Below are 22,048 nucleotides of genomic sequence, written 5' to 3' on the forward strand. Positions count from 1 at the left end.
TCACACATTCCTGTCTATGGCAGAATGCAGATACCAACCAGGAGTGTCCTAATATGTCCCGTAAACACCTGACAGCATGGCTTTGTGAAACTGCTGAGATATCCATAATGCTTGTGTTGAAGTCAGGGGGTCAATGTGCTGACGTGCTGAGCACACTCAATAAGCTTCAAACAACTTATAGCCAAGCATCAACACCTCAAAACATCTCAAAGTATTCTGCACACCATGCACGACGGACTGCTACATATGCAATGTAAAGCCAGCTGCATGTATATAATATTTCTCTTAGACAAGCTGTTGAACAATTCGTCTTTTGTCACACTGGGCTTACTACGACAAAACATTTTGCAATGTTCATGAGATCAAGTTTCCTGAACAAAGAGAGGTGAAGGTGAGCTATTCTGCCTACAATACTAAAAGCAGCAGTGACTCACAATACAGTAATCAGGGGACTGTTGGCTGCAGAAAAACTGCAACGCCTCACCTAGTTCATTATAAGATGACACAACCAATTTGTACCTCTGCCTAGTGCAATCTACCAAATCTCCCCTGACAAAAGCATTTAGATTAGAGCGCTTTCAGGGAGGGCTGCACTGACATGCGTACCCAGCCTGTAAAAGGGGAAATGAAGTGCCTTTTTAATTCTCCTCCAGGCAAACATAAAACTGTCCAGGTAAGTCATTTTGTGGGTTGAATGGAGAGTCAGAAGCAAGTTGCCTCTCTGCCACTATACACACTTTCTCCCAAAACTGCATTTGTGCTATTGTGCACACACCCACAGATACACAAACTCTTGTGCACATCCTTATCCTCATGCAAAAGATTATTAATCTATTTGCTACATTTTGTCCCATTATTTCTCCCACATAATCCTCTTTCACCACCTCTGGCAGCATACTAATGAGTTTCTGTGAACAAGGAAGCTGCACGTGCTGTTGATTGTTTTGATTGGAGCTGCTCCCCCTCTGTCTCGCAGTTGGTCCTACCGAAAAAGAATAAAGGCTCCCAGATGGAAACTAAAAGAGGAAAATGAGAGCGATGCCATTTCCTCTAATAAAACAGAGCTTTGTGATCACTTTCCTCTCTCAATTCTTTGAAGACAACTGGAAAGGCACAAGTGGCCAGAACGTCACTCTATACTTCGGTAAGAGTCAAGAGTAAGTTTGCCGGTATATCAGGTATTCTCTTCTTCTCTTTCCAAATATTCACTCTGACTCAAAGATCAGTCAATTTCCTCTTTTCAGATGATCCAGTCACAGATAATTACAAGTGTGTGCGTTTCACTTTTTCAGGTTTTTATTAAAAGATTGTGTCCATCTCCCTTATCGCGGACAATGTTGACAGAGAGAAACATCATAAAAAGCATTTTTTTAATTTAAAATTCTTATATGAAAACCCACAGACGGTCAAATGATTGCTACGGTTCACCTTTCCAAAACGGACCTGAGAGTAGAGAAACAGCACCGAACGCAGTCTGTATTTTAAATTAAACACACAGGCCAGCAACATCGAGATAGTAGCTGCAGGCACAGTATACTGTAGGTGTAATAAAAATGATGGTACAGTAGAACAATGCAGTAAAGATCTGAAATTGAGAAATATGGATGTGAAAAGACAGTAAAGCTCCTCGGGTCTCTTGAGGAAGATAGTGGATGTGATCGCCATGGCTCATGTCTAAGTATGACCATAGGGACATGTGCAAACTGAGAACTGGGCAAGTACTAAATATCATAACTAGACGTGGAATTACTCGATTTAACATAGTGAGTTTTAGTATGAAACAAGCAAATCGGACATTGTATAATACCGCCGAGACACTTGTTATGGCTAATAATCTTTATATTGCATTCTGAAGACACTATTTGTCTTGTTATATCACATCTACTGGGAGTCATATGTAGGAAGCCAGGACATGTCTGTTTATATTTCCTCAGTGTATACTTATATGCGTGTGACTGTGGTTGGAGGATACGGTGGGGCGAGTGTTTTCAAACAGCAAAGCCGGGGTCGCTTGATGTTTTTATGAAGCGAGTCTGTTTGGAAATTAATCGTTAGTCTCGGTTTTATTGCTCAAATTACCCGAGCCGGTCCTTGTCCTGTTTGCCCTTAATTAACAAGCGTTCAATTCCCCCATTAATTAGCACAAGCTATTAGCTATTTTACATCACTCTTCATTCGCCGACAATTAAAAGGTCTATTATTAAAAAGGCATGCCACATGGTTAATTGTGCAAGTGGCTCAGTGGCTGGGGAGGAGCGGCAAGAGGAGAGGGAAGTGCGGACACACTGAATGTAAAGAGGAGTCAGGCCTTTCTGCTGTGGTTCTGGCACAAGCTTTACAGTCTGTCTGTCTTCAATTCATTGCCTGACACTCTGTCCTCGATAGAGGGACCATCTCCCTCGCTACTATTACACATTTTCAGACCCAAATGGCTCAGTTCAGCGCTACGGCAGTTAGAGGTCTGGGATGTGTGTCAGGTGCTGGATGAGAGGTTTCTTTATGAGCTTGACAGGTGCAATTTCCTTCGTACTGCAGGCCTTACAAGTACAAACTCTAAGAAGGGCTAGTTCTCCCAGTTTGGTGCTGATTTTTTTTTGTGATTTTATTTTTCTACATTTCTAATAAACTTAATTGTAATTTTAAAACACAATAAACAATAAAACTGTTGGTTCGAGTGAAATGGGAGCGCCTGACTTGGATATTTGTTGCTACAAATCCTCTCAAATCCAGTCAATATTATTGCATTTATAACCAGGTATTAAAGATTAACTGTGCATTACGTAGCTATTTGTATGTGAAAGGGGACATTTTTACTGGAAAAACCCCAGAAAACTGTCACCCTACAGTAAGACTTTCAACTTACTTCCAGTCCTCAGCACTATAATTTTACTTCACTCTCACAGTGTCTTCAAGCTGCAGCAGAGAGACAAGGTCTTGGATGAGCTGCTGTCAAGTTTTCAGCTGTTAAAAAAATTAAAAATTAATATACTTGGTAGGTGGTAAACCAAAATTACTGTTACTCCATATCTTCTGGATGGGTAAACAGGTGCTTTTAAGAACAATACCAGTACCGATATTTGGGGATTTAAATAGCAGTTATAGTGGCTGATACTTTTTTCCCTTTCAAGCATATGAAACATAAACAGTGAGGCTATTTATGAGTTCTTACTAAGACATTATGACAACGCAGTTTACAGAGCCATTGAAAATCCCAATACCTGAAATGCAGTTGAGGGAAGAAAGACGTGCACCGTATTTTTCGGGCTATAAGGCGCACTTAAAACTAAAATTTTGTGCCTTATAATCCGGTGTGCCTTATGTATGAATTCAGGTTGTGCTTACTGACCTCGAACCAATTTTATGTGGTACACGGCACTCAAAAATCTGTCAAAAAATGTTTTAGTACGACTTTGGTAAGCTATGAAGCCGCACCACTTGATGGATTGTCGGAGCATTACACCTGCCGTAGTCAGGAGCCTCGCAGAGTAATCTGAGTCCAAAAGTCCGCTTCATGTCCCAAAGTCAAACGAACACTGCGGCATCACTAAGAGTTAAAAACGGTCTAAATTCTTTCATCTTTTTAAAAAAAAAAAGATCAGCGTTGCTGCTTTACCAGGTGTAACAATTAAGTTTAACATCCAGGCATCCATGAAAACAGAATTTATGAAATTTAACACAGTTAGAAGTTAGCAGGAAGTTAGCTTGCTAGTTTCCACCTAAACATGATATAGCATGTCTCTGTGAAGGTTCTCAGTCATCCAGGTCATCGTAGTCAAAGGAGCTTGATATAGCATGTTCTGACTGAGAGATTTTTGAATAAATTAAAACCTATAGCTCTGCTATCACTTCCAACATAAATCAAGACAGAAAACTAAACAGCAGTGACGTTTGTAGGTTTACTAAAGTTGGGCTAGCTGGTATATAATGATGTGCTTCATGATCGCTAGTGACACAGCTGCTATGTTAGCATAACACACACGCAGTGAAGCTGGAGGATGAACGCTAACCTTTTTTCCACTCTATAAAAGTTAAAGAGAGGGTTCCCGATGGTTAGGGACAAATGCAATTGCATGTCACGATGCTGGAAACGGACCAAACTTCAGTCAGGAGAACAACTGAGATAATCCATCCACAATACGAGGTTAGTCATTAATAGACTGCAACAACATAGGAATAGAGCAGCTGTGAGAGAATTCAACATTAATGAATCAATGGTACAGAAGTGGAGGAAGCAAGAAGAATGAGTTGAGAAAAGTTTGACTTATCTGACTGTTTTGTTTCGCTTAATGCGCCTTATGGTCCGAAAAATACGGTACATTAAAGTTATGCAAAAAGTTGAGATGACAAGACAACGGGGAAAAATGAACATAAAAGAAAAACTGAATTAAAGTAAGCAGAAGTAAGACAAACCAAGGAAAACATGGGACATAAGAGGGAGGTGAGAACGGACGCACAAGAGGACAAATATAACACTGTAAAGACATCCAAAGGTGAGCAGGGAGCGGCACATAGAGCGAGGGAGGTATCCTTTCTCCTTTATTCCCCGTGTCTCACCTCTCCTTGCCCCTCACCCTCTGCCAGGACATACCAGGTGGTGAGGAAAACAAGCGAGAAGCAGCATTGCTGATTGACAGAACAATTACTGCTAACACTCACCCGGATGGAGAGACAGACATCTCCAAATAGAATTTCACTAAGCTATTGCATCACACGCTTACAGGAAGGATTGTGGCTGAGAAGCAAAACGACGCTGACTGACTCATCGACTGACTAACTCTGTCTGTCTCTTGGAGCTGAGCACAATTGCTTGAAAAGCAGGCTTCTGTTTTATTGTTGACTCCTATAAAGAAAAGGGGAAAAAAGCATTTACCCTTGCCCAAGGTTGACTGGTTCTAACTTTAGAAGCAATATTTGGCAACCTATTTCCTCCAACTCTGACTGTTCATCTGCTGGCTCAGTTAGAGGTGTAGCTATTTTTATCCATATACCTACTGAGTGTCGAAAAACTGGAAAGTTAATTAAAAGGCACACTGCAGATCTTTTTGGGGGGAATTCAAATTCCCAATAATATCCAAAACAAATGTAAAATCTAAATTATCTGCTGTACAGTGTAAAGCTTAAAGAATTTGTAAAACCAAACTTTATTTATGATGCTGGCTGGTTATAAAGCCACTCAGTTGCTAGACTAATTGCTGTATCGTAGCCCAGATCAGAGTTATTGATCATAAAGTTAATCAATCACTTATCAACCAAACAGTCTCCACTCTGGGGTTCATAAATGTGAGAATTTACACTACAAACTGATGTTTGGGGGCTGGACTGTTGGATAAATAAAACAAGACATCTGAAGTGGTTGCGCTGGACTCCGTGACTTATTATTAACATTTAAACTTTTTTTAAAATCTGCATGTTAAATGAAACAAAAATAACTGCTAGCAGTAGCCCTCTCATGCAAGGCTGAAAATATCTTCCACTTTCTGTGCCGTCGTCCTGTGCTCTCTAGTCTTACCCCACTCCCACACGAGACTCTGCATGAGGCATCTGCCGGTTGATGCAGTCAGTCTCATGCAACCGTCTTGGCCATTACCCCACCCCACGGCATTCTGGCCTCCAGCAGCTGCATTACACCACGCTCTTTGACTTTCTAATTAGCTTATCCCAGAAAATAAGGATGCTGAGCAATTCTTTGCTCTAGCAGTCTAACAACTAGCAGACCGCAGGGAGTGCGGTTGGCACCTAGTGTCACCAAGGGGGCTGTTGTGCTCGACAGACTAGTATGAGAAAATATGGCTCACTCTATTTCCTTTGACTTGCAAACACTGAACTTGAAATCGATTTGTAATTCCACGAGCCAAATCGCAGTACCAAATAAAGCACAAATGATAAGACAAAAGGAACCTCTTTGCTAAAGCTGACGGTCAACTCAATCTTGAAAAACTTCCTTGGCAATCATATAAGGATTAATGTAAACTGTAGTCATTTTAAATTAGTTTATTCAACAACATATTTGCAACCTATAGCTCTGTTTCAATGTGATAAAATACAGTGACCCCTGTCAGCTCACAGCTGGAGGAGTCATGGACGAAAAAGGGATGGAGTAAGGGATGGAGGACAGATCCTTCCACCTGTAGCAACAAACGTCCTGCTGGACTGTAATCTGCCAGTTGTCTCTCTCTGAAATGCCCAGCTTAGCCGAAGCCAGCTGAGCCCTGCAGCCTCTAGCACCAAGCGATGCTGGGGCCCCAGGACATAAGGCACCTGCACAGGGAGATAAAGGCTTCAACTCCTGAGCTAATACTGACGATTCTTTTGATAAATACAGACATTGGGTGGTGGGCGGTGGGAGTCGGAGGGCAACCTTTCCCCGCTCCCCTCCCCCGTCTACCTGTCTCAGTAATCTCTTTCTTGTACTTTGTGTTTTTCTTCCTCTATCCTTTCTGTCTTTTTCTGCAAGTCTGCCTCTCTCTTTCCATCTCTCTCTCTTTCTCTCTCTCGTACCTTCTTCATCCTGTCTTGTGTGAGTTTGGATCAGACAGGCGAAGCTCTCCATGCTCTGCCTTTTTATTTATTCCATATCTGTAGCTGTCAAAAAGAAGATTGCTACTTTAGGAGCTGTCTGCGCTTTGTTGTGCTCATGGAAAGTCAAATAGAGGAGGTTGTGTTAAAAGCATCTTGACCACTTTGTGGGGACACAAACAATGTCAGCTGTGGTCCTGGACGCCCCTGACAGTGGAAAATATCTCTACGAGTGCAGGAGACATTATGCCCCCTTAGACGCCACAGTGCTGAGAGGAGTGGTTAAAACAGTATTAGCCTGAGGAGGTAAATGGAGTCAGGCCTCAGTAACATCACCTCCTGCTGCGTCTGTCACTTAAACACTTTTTTATGAGCGCTGATTGGAACATAAACATGGGCAAGGTTGCATGATTAGTGTATTTAGAAAAGCTTTGGGAACTAAATGACCCAATGAGGGCTCTGCGCAGATTAACTCCTCAGCAATTCAAGATTATGTCAAATGAGAAGTTAAGGCTATGCAGAACCAGGTTTTCGTCACCTGGGACATTAATTACCTGAAATTATCATATAAATTACTGCGGATTTAAACTGTCGTCACAGTAGCCTATTTGGCAGTATAAATAAACTTACCTGAAAAAACCCCCCACAGATTTTAAAGCAAACGGCTGCTAGCTTCACTTGTAAATCAGTCAGTGGCAGGAGGAGACAATGGGAGAGGCTGGTGCGCTGTGATAAAGCCATACCCCTACACGCACAACAGACAAACTTGCAACTACTACATAAAATCAAAACAGAAGGAGCCAGGAGGCCGAGCTAAGCTGCATCGTGTTGTTCTGTACTGTACTGCAGACAGCAGCTCATCTTTCCACTTCTCTGGTGTCGTGCCCATTGTCTCTTCCCATTAGCCTGCGACCGGCATGCTACGGCATGGTTGGTGCGAGCGCTAGGCTAGCAGACGCACACAGCTCAGGGTGGCAGATGCCTGGCGTTTCTGCGGATGCCCTCCATCAACTGATGACAGATGTCAGGGCTTCTCTTGGATGGCAACACTTCATCACGCTATCCTGTTCTTCGCCCCACTGGATACACCAGTCTGCTTGGCAGACGCTACGCCCAACCCCACCGCACCCTCCCTGTTCCCTCCTGCCATACCTATCCATTCACACGCACGCACACACACACACACACACACACACACACACATATATATATATATATATATGCATGCAACCATACACACACATTTCTGCATCCATCAGTCAAGCGTTATTACATCAGACAGCCATCATACTGGCAACCAATGGATCACATGCTAATGCACCCAGACGCATCCACTCTGGAAATCTAAAGTATCAGTCTTTAGGGTGTGTGTGTGTCTGTCTATGTGCTTAGGAATGTGTGGGTCAGCTGCCAGGTGGAGAAGAAAAGTATTTCAAAGTTGCAGAAAGTCTATAAATACTCTGTTCTAGTAGGACAATATTAAACAACAATCGGAGCACTAATTATTTAACATATTGCTTCTAGAAATGCTGCTTATGTCGTTGCAAACTTACCATTTTGGCCTGCTGGTAGACTTCACTACAGGGGACATGCCGTCTCTGTACAGGCTCTTTGTCTTGGAGAAGTTGACCACATTGAAAATCACCCTCTGAAAGAAAAAACATAAAAAATTCTCAAAGCTAGTAGCAGCATAAAGACAAGTGGGTTCCTGACAGAGTAATCATAAGCGTTTTAAAGGGGTGTTTTTTAGTTTTTAAATTCTGGTTTTCAAATCAGTTTAGCTTCAGTTTCAAAGAGTGTATAATTTTAACTATTTTTTTTCTGTTACTCTCAGTGTTCTAGTCTGTCTTATAACAGTAGAATAATGCGGTATATAAATCAAACAACGTCAGACACACTTCCCTAACTTAACGAACACGGAGCCTCTGTGTGCTTGTGTAGAGATTAACTTTAATTCGTTTTGTACGTTAAAAAAATATAATTGCAGTAATTCTGATGAGTTTTATGGCTTAGTCACAACTGAATAAAATGTCTAGTTTCCAGTGATGCAAGGATTTATTTTTTGTGTTTGGTGACTGATTGGAAGTAATTACAGGGACCACCTGGTTGCCCAGAGGATAAGCATTCAGCAACTTCAACCTGTCTCCAAGCAATTGGAACCAACTTGGACAAACTTCAGTCACTCTTAGATTGACTGGAGAAAGTTTGCAAATAACTGCCATCTAATTTTTAAATGCAGAAAGATCGCCAACATGTTGGAATCAATACGAATTAGTTTGCACGGATGAATGCAATTCATCTGCGATGCATGTCACTGTTTGTGGAGGAAATTCTGAATTTCAGTTTCAGATCTGTGAAATTCGGCTGGGATTTGAGTGGAAGCAGTCGATGTTCAGTTCTGCTTAACGTGAATTTCTCTGTATGAAAATGGAAACAGATTTGTAACAGATGGTATCAGATGTGTTTTTTTTTATCACACTTATTATTATATAATTATAATATTAGAAAAAACTGATTGTATGTAACTGACAACTTGGCCCATTCAATCGCAAACTATATCAGTGATTGAACTATATTTTTTGTACTACTTTTACAGCAGCTGTTGACTCTGTTATCTGTTACATGTATCAGTACATGGTTTGGCAACCTTTCTGTCAAGCTGAGATCCCAAATTCAAAATTTGATTAAAAGATGGTTGGGATGCTCCCTTCATCTTCCCTCCAGGAGTAAGGTAAGCCACCGCCGACTTACGACACCAACTGTCTGCCATCTATAATCCAGTTTAGAGATCCCTTCCCAGACGCCTTAACTCCCACTCACATCCTGGGCCATTTGACCTCACTAAGTCACATGATAGGGTGGGGCTAGGTTTCACAATAAGTTCACCTGAAACCTTAGCTGATTGTGCCCTACGCCCGTTTTCACACCTCAGCTCGTGTGATTAGGTAGAGGATCAATAGGGGGTCCATGTCCCTCTTGGGGAGACACTCCCATAGGGCTTAAATCTGGGACTCTCCACCATTTGACCCTTGAACTGAAGAAGCTTCTCAGATGAGAGGTGAAACGTCTTAAAGCGAATGGTAAATGGCCTGTATTTGTATAGCACTTTACTTAGTCCCTATTGACCCCAAAGCGCTTTACACTACATTCAGTCATTCACCCATTCACACACTGGTGATGGCAGCTACATTGTAGCCACAGTGCGCCTCTGTCAGTGCCCCCTGGGGCGCACTGGCAGAGGCGAGGCTGCCGGACACTGGCACCACTGGGCCCTCTGAGCACCACCAGTAGGCAACGGGTGAAGTGTCTTGCCCAAGGACACAACGACCGAGACTCTTGGAGCCGGGGCTTGAACCGGCAACCTTCCAATTACAAGACGAACTGCCAACGCTTGCACCAAGGAAGCGGTGGTTGCAGCCCTGTCCCTGTCTTGGAAGCAACCATTTCAAAGGCAATGAGAGTGTAAGATTATTGCTTGATTGCAATAATTTTGGTCTTGCCACAGTCTTTAACCACTGTTTTCCCTAACGTACCTGTAGCATAAAGGTTCGTTTTTATTTTAGTTTATCTAAAATACCCTTTCGGGTTTTTTGTTTGTAGTAGTGCAACATATCACCGAAGTGAAAAAATATAATGCAAAAACGATGGTTGGAAGAAGACAATGAGAAAATCAGCAGCTGTAAAGATATGAGACGTTCAAATACACAGAAAAATTTTTTTTTTGCATTTTGATTAAGAAAAAGGAACTTAACACCCTGTCCGGCCTTCAAGAATGGCAGAATACAATTTTACAAAAAACCTTTTTTCAACACAAAACCATCACAAGCCTGGGTTTGTATGTGATTATAATTATTAGAATCCAGCTAGACGTGACGTTTAAAGCAATAAAAACAACCCCTTTCCAATCATTTCTGCCACATGTTGCATGAAAAAGACTGAAAAATATAAACCTGTAACTGAAGAAAAATCTCAGATGGAGGTTGTCAGAGCAACACAGATAACAAACAAAATCACAAAAGATTAACATTACAGTTAGGAAATAAGGCAGCTTTAATATCCTGCAGATGATCCCATGTTGTGGTAACAAAGTTCCCGATAAAAGGCAGCAGCTCCGAGGAGTGCCAGCCTCTAATCTGGGAGGACATTATGGTTCTCCCCATAGGGATGCTGCCAGGCCCAAAACATTAAGCTCTGCCTGGAGCGCAGAGGAAAGTCATGGTGTCTGGCGTTTCACCTCCTCTGGTCTGGTCTACTTTTTACAGCTAGAATATTTTGGAACACCCCTTCCCTCATTCCTCCACTGTGATTAGGATCAGGACGAGTGGGAAAATGTGGAGGGAGAAATAAATCAATATATTTTTGAAAAAGTCAAATTAAATGAATGGCAATGGTAATGCTGCGGTGAGCTAAATGAATCCTATTGATGGGGCATATCAAATTACCAACTAAGTCCAGGTGGTGGAAGTTAACTGGATGCTACTGAAATCCTATTACAGACTCCCCACCCTTCTCTCCCTTCTCTTCTTTCTCCTCTCCCTCCCCCTCATTTCTCCCCTTTTTTTCCTGTCTAGCATCAGAGGAATGGGGATTGCGGATTGTGGCAGGCTGATTCAGACTTAGGTAAAATGACATCTAACTGATGTTGAGACTGGCAGCAGGCTCCTGTAGCAGGGAGATAAGACCATTGCTGCTGGCATTTCAATTACACTTTACTGCCCCGCACATCTGTTGCGAGAGCTACTTTTCAGCCTTTTCCCCTCAGGCAAATACAGCCTTACTCTGACTCCACTGGCTTTCTTTGACTGCACAGCCTCTTTCCTCATTCTTTATCCACAACAAATTCAGATTGTCTTCCTCCTTAGATTCACTCTACCCACTGTTTGTAATCTATTTGTTCGGCCTGTTTAACTCAGAGGGAGCTAAGACTGGACAGATGACAGAGACACGGGCATAAGGAAGAAATAGACGACTTAATCACAGGCACAGTGATACACAAAACGAGAGTGAGAGACAGGCGAGGAGAAAAAAAGTAGCCAGGTAGATACACCAGAACACACAGAAAGACAAAGTGACAGGAAGATAATTGCACAACTGAGATAAACAGGGGTGAAAGAAAGCTATCGTGGATAGGAATGGAAACTACCTTTGCTGCATGGACTCATGGTTACAGGTGGACTGGTATGTAGGTAGACAGGGAGGAATACAAGTCTCCAGCTCTTTTTGATTTGTGAAATTGGATTAGAAAGTCAGTGTGTAATCTATTAAACACGAGGAATGGTTAAAAGCAGGGTATCACTGGACCACTTACGTACCAGACAAATGAAAGAAGATGTGTATTACCATGTTCAACATTCGGGGTTACATTATTCCATTGGATCTCTATCTGCTATTGTAGCGTAACAACAGATGTTTGGTAGAGGCTTGACGATATTTTAGTATTAAAATCATTTGAAGGTATGCCTTCTACTACTATAAACTACTATACAGAGTAAAGACAAGAACATAACAAAAGAAAGATCACTACAGCAGAGAAGTCATTACAGATGTTGTGGACTTATCCAAGACTGCATCAATTCTGGCAGTCAATTTACAATATGTTCTCTTAAATACTAAAAGAAGCAATGAAACCCTCCACTCCTACATCTGGTCTTGCACTACAAGGCGCACATCATTTCACAATCGTAACATGCTATCCTTCTGCACTTTCACTGGCCATGCAACTCAACTGGAAGGACTGTCTCCCTTTAACATTTTCTCACTGGATTACAAAAAAACTCAAACACGATGCAATCTTTTAAAATCCAGCACGCATTCTCCTTGACGATTTTTTGACATGTGCAGAACAGAAGCAGTTGTAACATGTAACTCCTGAACTGTTCAGTCGTGATGTGCTTTTCACATTTGACTTCTTCAAGGTCAATAAATTGTACTGACTACATAGCGGGGGATATGTGGTGATTCTAAATATCACATTACTTTCAACTACTGACCTTTTCGACAAAATCAAACTTTCATAAAATGTCTTTTATCTTTAAAACTAACTTCTTAAAAATTTTGACTGTTGGATGTTTAATACTTAATACTATTCCCTTAAAAGTAAGTACTGCTCAGAGATTGAGCTACCATGGTGAAGGTTTGCACTCTTGGAGCGCTTATCGTTTCTGTTTTGTTTTTTTTACTTAAAAAAGTCTTAAAGTCTGGTTTGGTGGGTAAGTGGTTGTGTGATGCATCTATAAATGGGCTAAGCGGACAGTTGAGATTACAACAGATGCAGGACACTGTTTATATATTCTATACTGTGAAAATATCCAGTAAAAAAAAAAAAAAACTTTGAACAGAAAAGATTGCACTTATTTAGACCTGAGAGTAATTTTCTCCTCAAGTGTAAATTTAAGAGTCTAAACAAACTTGAATGCAGTTTTATGAGGTTTTGTTTAAGCACACTCAAAGGGCCAGTTCCATTTTGGTGTTCCTTTCCTAAGAAGGAAAGGTGTTTGTGTTTCCATCTTCTTATCACATGTGCAAGCACAAAGATAATTCTTGTGGTTTTGGATGACAGATTCTGTTTCCTATTTCACTTTTTTTTTTTACCCATGGGATTACAATATCCTGCTTAATGAAGAGAGTGATTTCTTGTTTTAATGTTGCACTGCTCTCCTTTAAAACTCTGCTCATGTTCAAAACTGCACGTCTGCCCTCAAACGCATGCTCCTTGCACAGATTTCCTGAGCTTCAACTTAACCGATGTTCCTTCTTGGATTCAAGATGCTTCTGTTTGTTCAAAAAAATGTGTGATCTGAGAGCTCAGCTTTCAGATGCTGTGAGTAACATGAACTGGTTTGTTTCTCAGGTGACCAAACGTTCACTGCATGTCATGTCATCTCTTTGTGCTATCCAAAAAATGTAAAAAATAAAATAAAATAAAAAATCCAATGAAAAACAAAATCAACTTAAACAAATTGTGTGAAAACCCTATCAAATTACTGACAGATGTGATGGTAAAGAAATGACTCTTTTCCTGGTGCTTTAAAAGTATGTTTGCAGTACTTTTCAATGCATCTTTTCAGTACCGCCTTTAACAGGGTTCATCCGCTAACACCTTTCATGACTTTAATATTGTAACAACTCCACAGGAGAGAGAACAAAAATGCAGGACACACCAGAGGCAGAGAGAGTAAAATCCAAATCCTTTAATCCAGGCCTAGTTCATACATTGAAGTGCAGTCGGTAGGAGCAAAGAATTGCAGCAAGAGACGAGCAAAATGGTCCAGAAAGAGGCAAAAGCCAAAAGATCATACATGAGACAGAAAAACTGAGGAACAAGTGTAACTACTATGAGATATATGAAATCAAGCTGGAACGCTTCATTACAAATTAGAAGTGTTGGACAGAGAACAACAATATACCCTAAATTCTAAGAATCTTGTGGACGCTGTATAATGTGAATAAAAACAGAACGCAGTCATCTGCAAATCTTATAAACCCATAGTTTATTCATGGTAGAGCACTGAAAACACATCTAATGTTTAAACTGAGCTTATTTTTGATTTGATGTCAACAAAACATGTCAAAAATGTTGGGATGGGGGTAACAAAAGACGTGGTACTAGTGGGCAGAGTGACAAATCTGCAAAAAAACCACATAATTGCGCTGCAGCAAAGACTTTGAATATGCCATCATCTACAGCACAATAATATCATCTAAAGATTCCAGGCGTCTAGAGAAATCTCTGTTTGCAAGGATCAAGGCTGAAAATCAACACAGGATGCTTTTGATCTTCAGGTACTCAGGCAACACTACATTAAAAAAACGTATGATTCTGGCAGGTAAAGTCACTGCATGAGCTCAGAAACACTTCCAGTAATCACTGTCCAATAGGGCAATATTTATCACGATATACATTTGAAAATTTGCAATAACGATATAACTGACGATATAATTGGTGTGAGACAAAATACTTTACCCACAATTTTATTAGTGCAAAAAAAACCATCCATCCATCCATCCATTCGCTTCCGCTTATCCTTTTCAGGGTCGCGGGGGGCGCTGGAGCCTATCCCAGCTGTCATAGGGCGAGAGGCGGGGTACACCCTGGACAGGTCGCCAGTCTGTCGCAGGGCCAACATACAGGGACAGACAACCATTCGCACTCACATTCACTCGCACATTCACACCTAGTGACAATTTGGATTATCCAATTAACCTATCCCCACAAGCTGCATGTCTTTGGACGGTGGGAGGAAGCCGGAGAAAACCCACGCAAACACGGGGAGAACATGCAAACTCCACACAGAAAGACCCCGGCCTGATGTTGGAATTGAACTCAGGACCTTCTTGCTGTGCGGCAACAGTGCTAACCACCGTGCCACCATGCTGCAAAAAAAACCCATCAATTTATTTTCACTTAAACAAGCAGCTGTTTTTTTATGTGCATTAAAGCTATATAAAAATTTAACAGTGCAAATACAAATTCCTTGCTGACAGTTTAGCCAAAAGGCATTTCCAGTGGGAATGGGCTGACATATACTGAGCATAACCATGTATAATATCCACAAAAGTTAGATGTATTTTTCGGACCATAAGGTGCACTGGATTATAAGGCGCATTAAGTGAAACAAAACAGTCAGATAAGTCAAACTTTACTCAACTCATTTGTCTTGCTTCCTCCACTTCTGTACCATTGATTCAATAATGCTGAATTCGCTCGCAGCTGCTCCATGTTCTACTGTGCGACTGATAGCCTTGAGTTTAAAATCTGCTTCATACGCATGTCTCTTAACAGGTGCAATTTTGGGGTCCTTATACACACACAACACGGTAATATTATGTTGAAACACAGTACGTATTTCTCCGCGAGGCTCCTGACTACGGTAGCCGTAATGCTCCGACAATCCATCAAGCGGAGCGGCTGCATAGCTTACCAAAGTCATACCAAATCATTTTTGACAGATTTTTGAGCGCCATATACAACATAAAATTGTTTCGAGGTTAGTAAGCACAACCGGAATTCATACATAAGTCGCACCGCATAATAAGGCGCATGCCCGGGCCGACAAAAATCGTCCCGGGCATTTTGACTAGAGACTGGCCCACCAAGTATTATAAGAAAAGCCATAAAGCCTTTGAATGAAAACAAACGCTGTTGTGACAGTGATGTCTGTCTTGTTGGTATATGTATGATTTCTATACATTTTACATCAGATAAAAACTTTGGTTGTAAGCTTCAGATAATTATTTATTAAAAGCGAGACATTTTAAATGAGAATAAGAAAGAAAAGTATTTCTTTGTGCCCCCCTTTCCCTGTTAATGCCCTACCTGCCCCCCTGGCAAAAGCTTTGCTAGACCCGCCCCTGCACAGTTACCAGCTGTCAGCTACTTAGAAAAGGATCCTGGTGTTATTTGTCTCTCAGAAACAGTTCATAACTTCCCTTCAACTCATTAATGTTAACTAAAAGGTAAACCTGTTTCTCCATCACCTGTTCAGCTCTGATGATTCAGTAAGGACATCTCCTGGTTTCATCTTCATGTTTCCCTCTCACCACATATCCAGATCGACATCATGACCAGCAGCTTTTACAGCTGTGGCTCCAGCAAACATCAGCTGATGCTAGAAATTAATATTAATTAGAAATTAACAAAAAACCCCGATCGGCCCATAAAAACGAAAAATCACCATAGCTGGATAACCAGCCCAGCTATGGTCGTGCCATCAGTTAACCCTTCGTGTGCCAGCTGTGGAACGTGTGCTCAGAGTTGCCGACCCCTGTACCAGAGAAACACCCATTTCACCAGCAAACACAAACAACACAGCACAGTAAGTATGTGCAAGTAGCATGATATCTGAGTGTGGATGTGAACTTTTGAGCGAAGCCTGAGCACATCTGAGCATTGCTGTGTTTCCTTTTTTGCACGTTTGTCAGACTTACATGTTTCAAATTGTTAAACAAATTTTAATATTAGGCAAAGATAACCAGAGTAAATGCAAAGTGCAGTTTTTAAATGATGATTAAATTATTTTGTTGATATAGTATCATCAAGGTGCTTAATATTGTAAGGTAAAGACTACAAAAATGCAGAGCACTGTATGTGTGGCAGAGGTGTGGTCCCTGGCTCAGCTGCATGAGGGGTGGTGCAGTGAGCTCAACGGGCGGTGCCATGGAGGTTGGAGGAACAGGTGAAGGTGATTCATCTAACAAGGTCTTTCCCTTTTTATAGCGAGGTCGGAGACCAGAAGAGGAGGTGTGTGTGAGGACAGCTGGAGAGCTGACAACGCTGGGACATCGGTCACAAATAAAGCCATAAACAACTGTGTGGGGTCCGAGTTACTCACAGTATGCTCTAGGTAAGACTGATGGGTACCCTTTAAATAAGGTATATAAATTAATAACAAGGAAAACCTGGAGTCATTGCAGAGAAACGTGAGTGATATGATATGACCATATAGGAATTTCTCTGTTTACTAAGTCATGTCAGTGGACAGATATCCACCAATCCTACACTTAGATCTGATCTCCATCCAAATCTGGCTCAACAGGTTAGACTGGTCAACTGATTGTTGAACAATGCTCATCTATGGTGCCAATCAATTCAATTCAATTCCATGTTGATCAGTGTTGAACATGCCACATGTCAGCAACAGTGCATCAGGAGAGCTAACATAGTTAAAAGCAAGAGGTCAGCAGTTGTGAGGTATTTCACGCTGGCTACACAAACGACTTCTCTCTTGTATGTTTGCGATAATGTTTACATGGCTGAAGAAGCTGAAATGACGATGCTTTTGTTCTCTCCTACTCACTCATGCTTACTTTCATTAAGTTTAGTGTAACACTTGTGGTGTACACATAACACACTATCATTTTCAATATATTGTCCACTTCACCTTTCCACTGCACACACAATGAGCATACTGAAATATTTTTTATTTTATTTCTCCTTGTCCATTTGTTATCTATGATTTTAGTAATAAACACCAGTTAATTTTGTATTTTTTTGTTGTTAGATCGCATTTTACAAAGTTAGGAAAAGCAATATTTAAGTCGAGCCCGGTGCTGCGTTGCCATAAAAAAATGAAAGAGATTAATTCCTGTTCTTTTTTCCTTTGAGTAAAAAAACACGGGTTAATAAATTAACACTGCTAATCGATCAGTACTGAGTTTTGATGGATAGACAAAGCCAAGATTATTGTGATCAATGTAGATAGAGATCCTTTATTAATCCTTTGCAGGAAATTACATTTCAATGGCAGCTTCCACACAGACACACGTAACTAACACGTGCAAATATGCAAAATAAAAATTAAAAAACTGAAGGAGTCAGATTGGTGCATCTGTAACCATCCCAGTTTGGTTTATATAAGTCACAGCAAAAAGAAGAGTGCTACTGCTACCCTGCATGTGTCTCAATTAGCGCTGCATATTTAAACGTTGCAAACTACCGAAAAAAGCAGTAAAATTCTGTGTGTTTATGAGTATAGTGTAACAGTAACTATAATTCAGATTCTGTCTCTCCCTTTCACACTCTCTGTCTGACACACACACACACACACACACACACACACAGAATTTCATAGAATTAGAATCAAACAAAGTGCTGCGGGGCCAATTCTCCCGATCGTTAAAACTTACTCACAACCAAGACTAATTTAGAAGTCACCACGTGTGTTGAGTATTGGTGATCGCGCAACCGTCTGCACATGTGTGCTACCCTGGAAGATTTAATTAGGCTGGGAGCAGTTAGAAGAGATTAACATCCATCCTGTCTGAGCTGTCATGTCCACAGAGCGTGTCAAAACCCTGCACCGTCCTCATCACTGATGAACGGCAAGCTGGAACAGGTGTCTCTGCGGTGTCTCTCTCACACACACACACAAACATCGCAGAGACACCCTATAGATATGACAGCAGACATCCTTAAGCGTGGGATGCGAGAATCAGACTAATAAGATTTCTGCAAACGACCGTTCTACATGAAATGTTGTCATGAGAAGAAATATTTTTGTCTGGATTATACCAGTTGAACCTCATTTGGCTAACAGAATCATGCGACATGCAAAACTTAAATGAACCTTAATGGTGCAATAAGTAAGATTTTCACTCTCTCACAGCAGCAAATAACTATAATGTATCTGCAGGGACTTAATGAGGTAGTTAATCAAAACCAATGACTCAAGAAATGCTTCCCTGCTAAGCCAAAAAGAAAAAAAAATTGAATCTTGAATTCAGCACTTCTTCTGAAACTGATTCATCTGAGCACAGTGTCGCAGGTGTTTGAGTGTGAGCTGTGCATCAGTGTTAAAGAAAGAACAGACATCTCATTCAACTGGCTTTAAATACATGTCTAAAAAGCTGATTTCTAGCAACCTCGTTGTTAACCTTTAAATGGAGACCACTAGCAGTCGGTCGGCCACAGGACTTGGCACTAAAATAGCCCCGTTGGAGCCGCTTTGGGATAGGATTGCATTTAGGACCAAATGCTGTTTTTGATCTCCATTGATCCAGCGTGTGGCCGGATAGCATTCCTTCCTGGAAGGAGTTTGGATGAATTATTAAAGAAATCGTTCTAAATGTGTAGATCAAGACCTCTGCAGAGAGCGTGAGCACTTTGTCCTCTGGGCGGTGTTGGTTGAGGAGAAACATAATAATGGAGCAAAAATGTGAAAATCGCTACTGAACAGACTTTTAAAAGCACTCTAATTAAACACCTGTAGGTTTATTAACTTCAATTACTGATGCATTGCATTGATCAAAATGTATTAATACGACGAGTTGGATTTTATTTCATTTTAAAGAAAACAGAATGAGTGCTTCCAAGAAAAGAAGGGCTTTTTACTGATGTATACTAACATAATGGTTTAAATAAACCTGTGATAACTTAACAGGTGCATGACTAAGCATCCCCACTGAAATGTTTTTGCAGCTCTATAGAAACCAGGTGAGAATACCTGTTAGACTGATTTTTCTTTGTTTTGTTTTATGCACAAAGAAATAAAGATATAAGTGAAGATTTTAATGTGCAGAGTGTCTATGTTGTTACTGCAGGAGGCTTTCAGCTTAGGGAGACGGTGCTATTATAATTTTGGCAGGAATCCATTGTGCTGATGGGTCTATGTGCAAGAAACTGAAAACTGAAACTGCTCCAAGGAATCTCACACTGGAGCAAATTGAGATGTTTTACTTTGAATCGCAGAAACATTGTTACTCCCACAGTACTGCACACGAAATTCTGTCTGCTGGTCTAAACAAACCAAACAGCAATTCGGCTAAGACAACATCAGACATTAGGCGAAGTTTACCTGCAACCCTCGCCAAACTGTGGTTCACTGAATCACCTTGGCTGCATTGTGATTTCGTCACAGCGTAACACGAGCGAGCAGATCTGTGAGGCCTGTCCGTAGCCATCAGAGATAGGCAGGCTGATAGCTGCTGGCAGCTCTGCCTGTTCCCCTCTTGTTGTCTTTGATCAGTCTGATCAGTGACGCACAGCACGCCAGCTACTCACAGTGGTGGGACTAACTGACATCACTAGGAGGACAATACACACACACACACACCTGGAGTTCCACCCAACCAATCATAAATGCAAAAACCGTATAGTGCAGATTATTATGGTTAAAACAGATTCCATTTGATACAAAAAAGAACAATTTTTAAATAATATCAGACGAACTGAATGAGTCTAAATTAATCAGTTACAATTAAAAAGATCACCAATGGCAAGAATGTGAAAATGTCTACTGAACGGAGGTATAAAACAACTCTAATATAAACTATAGATGCATTGCACTGATCCTAATGCATTAATGTGAGGAGTTGGATTTTATTTCATTATAAAAAAAAACATTTTTATAGCATATTTCATATTTGTGTAAAGAAATTTGCTGCACATGTCGTTGGAAGTAGAAACCAAGCAGTGAAATGATGACTGATAACGGCTGACTGTAGCTCATCATAACAACAATGTTAAAGAAAATGTTTGCAGACACCTGATGTAATGATTTGTGTTGAACAAGAAAAACCACTGGAACTGACAGTGTGCAACCGGCAACTGATTAGTATGATAATCTGGAACTGTGTTATTTATTTACTTATTAACTAAATTAGCTAGAAGAACTGAAAACATGTAAACATTTCCCAAAGAGTAAGAGCATCTTTAATATAAATGAAAAGATGTAAGTGCAAATGAGGAATGTAGTCTGGGCCATTCTGAATACTGCAGAACTTTTTACTCTTGTATCAGTGACAATTAAGGCAGTACTAGTGCATGTCACAGTTGCTCTGCTTTACTGTGAGAACATTATGCAAGTTACCCGAATATTCAGTGTGTTTCAGTAACCGATGTCACTTCCTGGCAGGTGCCATTTAAAACTGATACGATATGGACAGATAACGAAATTTAGCACCTGTCACTTGGGTTAACACCTCTGGAAAGAAGCTGTGCTAGCCGTAGCTCTATGAAAGTTTTCAGTTTTACACGCTCTGCCATCACTTCTATAATAGTACATGACAATACAATTTAACAGATTATAGTGGCTCCACTGTGTAGGTTGTGTGGAAAAACAACAATTACACATTCGTCTAACACGTGAAATGTCAGATTTTCAAGACTGGGAGGAGACACAAATCCCTCGGAGGTTACGTCAGGAAGGGCATCTGTGGTAAAGATATAGATAAAAATTCAAATCTAGCAAATCAGATATGCCGAGCCATCCACTGCGGTGAGCCTTTGTGAATGAAGATGCACCTAAAATAAGCTTTCTACAATTTAATACAACATGATAACACACTTTCCTAAGTAGTTGCTAACACTGTAAAGACTATATGGCTATAAATAGGCACAATGAGGCAACGAACAGGCTGTAAACAAACCCAAATTGTTTAGAGGAAAAGCACAGGGTACAGACAGCCTAAAAGATTATATACTTGCAGTTTCCTGTCTAATTAAAATAGGTTTCTAGTACAAATAAAGTAGCTTAGATAATGTAAGAACACTTTCATTCTCAGTGACTGACTGTCCATATTGTTGGACCCAGTTATACATTTTTAATTAGCTACTTTCTCATCTGCCTCTACTTCAGTGAGCACATTGTTACAATAACCAAAAGAGTGTGTGGTTAAAGCTCTGAAAATAAATCCCAAAGTTTTAATAAACTGTAGTTTTCATTTCAGCCTAACATGGTCCACAAACTAGCAAGGCCACTCAGCTGAATGTATACAGTGGGGCAAAAAAGTATTTAGTCAGCCACCGATTGTGCAAGTTCCCCCACCTAAAATGATGACAGAGGTCAGTAATTTGCACCAGAGGTACACTTCAACTGTGAGAGACAGAATGTGAAAAAAAAAAATCCATGAATCCACATGGTAGGATTTGTAAAGAATTTATTGGTAAATCAGGGTGGAAAATAAGTATTTGGTCAATAACAAAAATACAACTCAATACTTTGTAACATAACCTTTGTTGGCAATAACAGAGGTCAAACGTTTACTATAGGTCTTTACCAGGTTTGCACACACAGTAGCTGGTATTTTGGCCCAT

The 22,048-nt window shown here is 40.7% G+C and overlaps 1 protein-coding gene across 2 annotated transcripts in view; it reads right to left on the reverse strand.

Moving 5' to 3' along the window:
- Window positions 1-22,048, reverse strand: part of agbl4 (AGBL carboxypeptidase 4) — a 356,132-nt gene that overhangs the window by 200,148 nt on the left and 133,936 nt on the right. For both annotated transcript variants that reach the window (XM_085447239.1, XM_085447240.1), the window contains one exon: window positions 8,070-8,164. In XM_085447239.1, the coding sequence (XP_085303365.1) occupies window positions 8,070-8,164 (95 nt within the window). The remainder of the gene's footprint in view (window positions 1-8,069; window positions 8,165-22,048) is intronic.

Source organism: Copadichromis virginalis, linkage group LG23, assembly GCF_057382275.1.
Source record: "Copadichromis virginalis isolate Kocher_CV1m ecotype Utaka linkage group LG23, C_Virginalis_male_GT1.1, whole genome shotgun sequence".
Lineage (NCBI taxonomy): Eukaryota > Metazoa > Chordata > Actinopteri > Cichliformes > Cichlidae > Copadichromis > Copadichromis virginalis.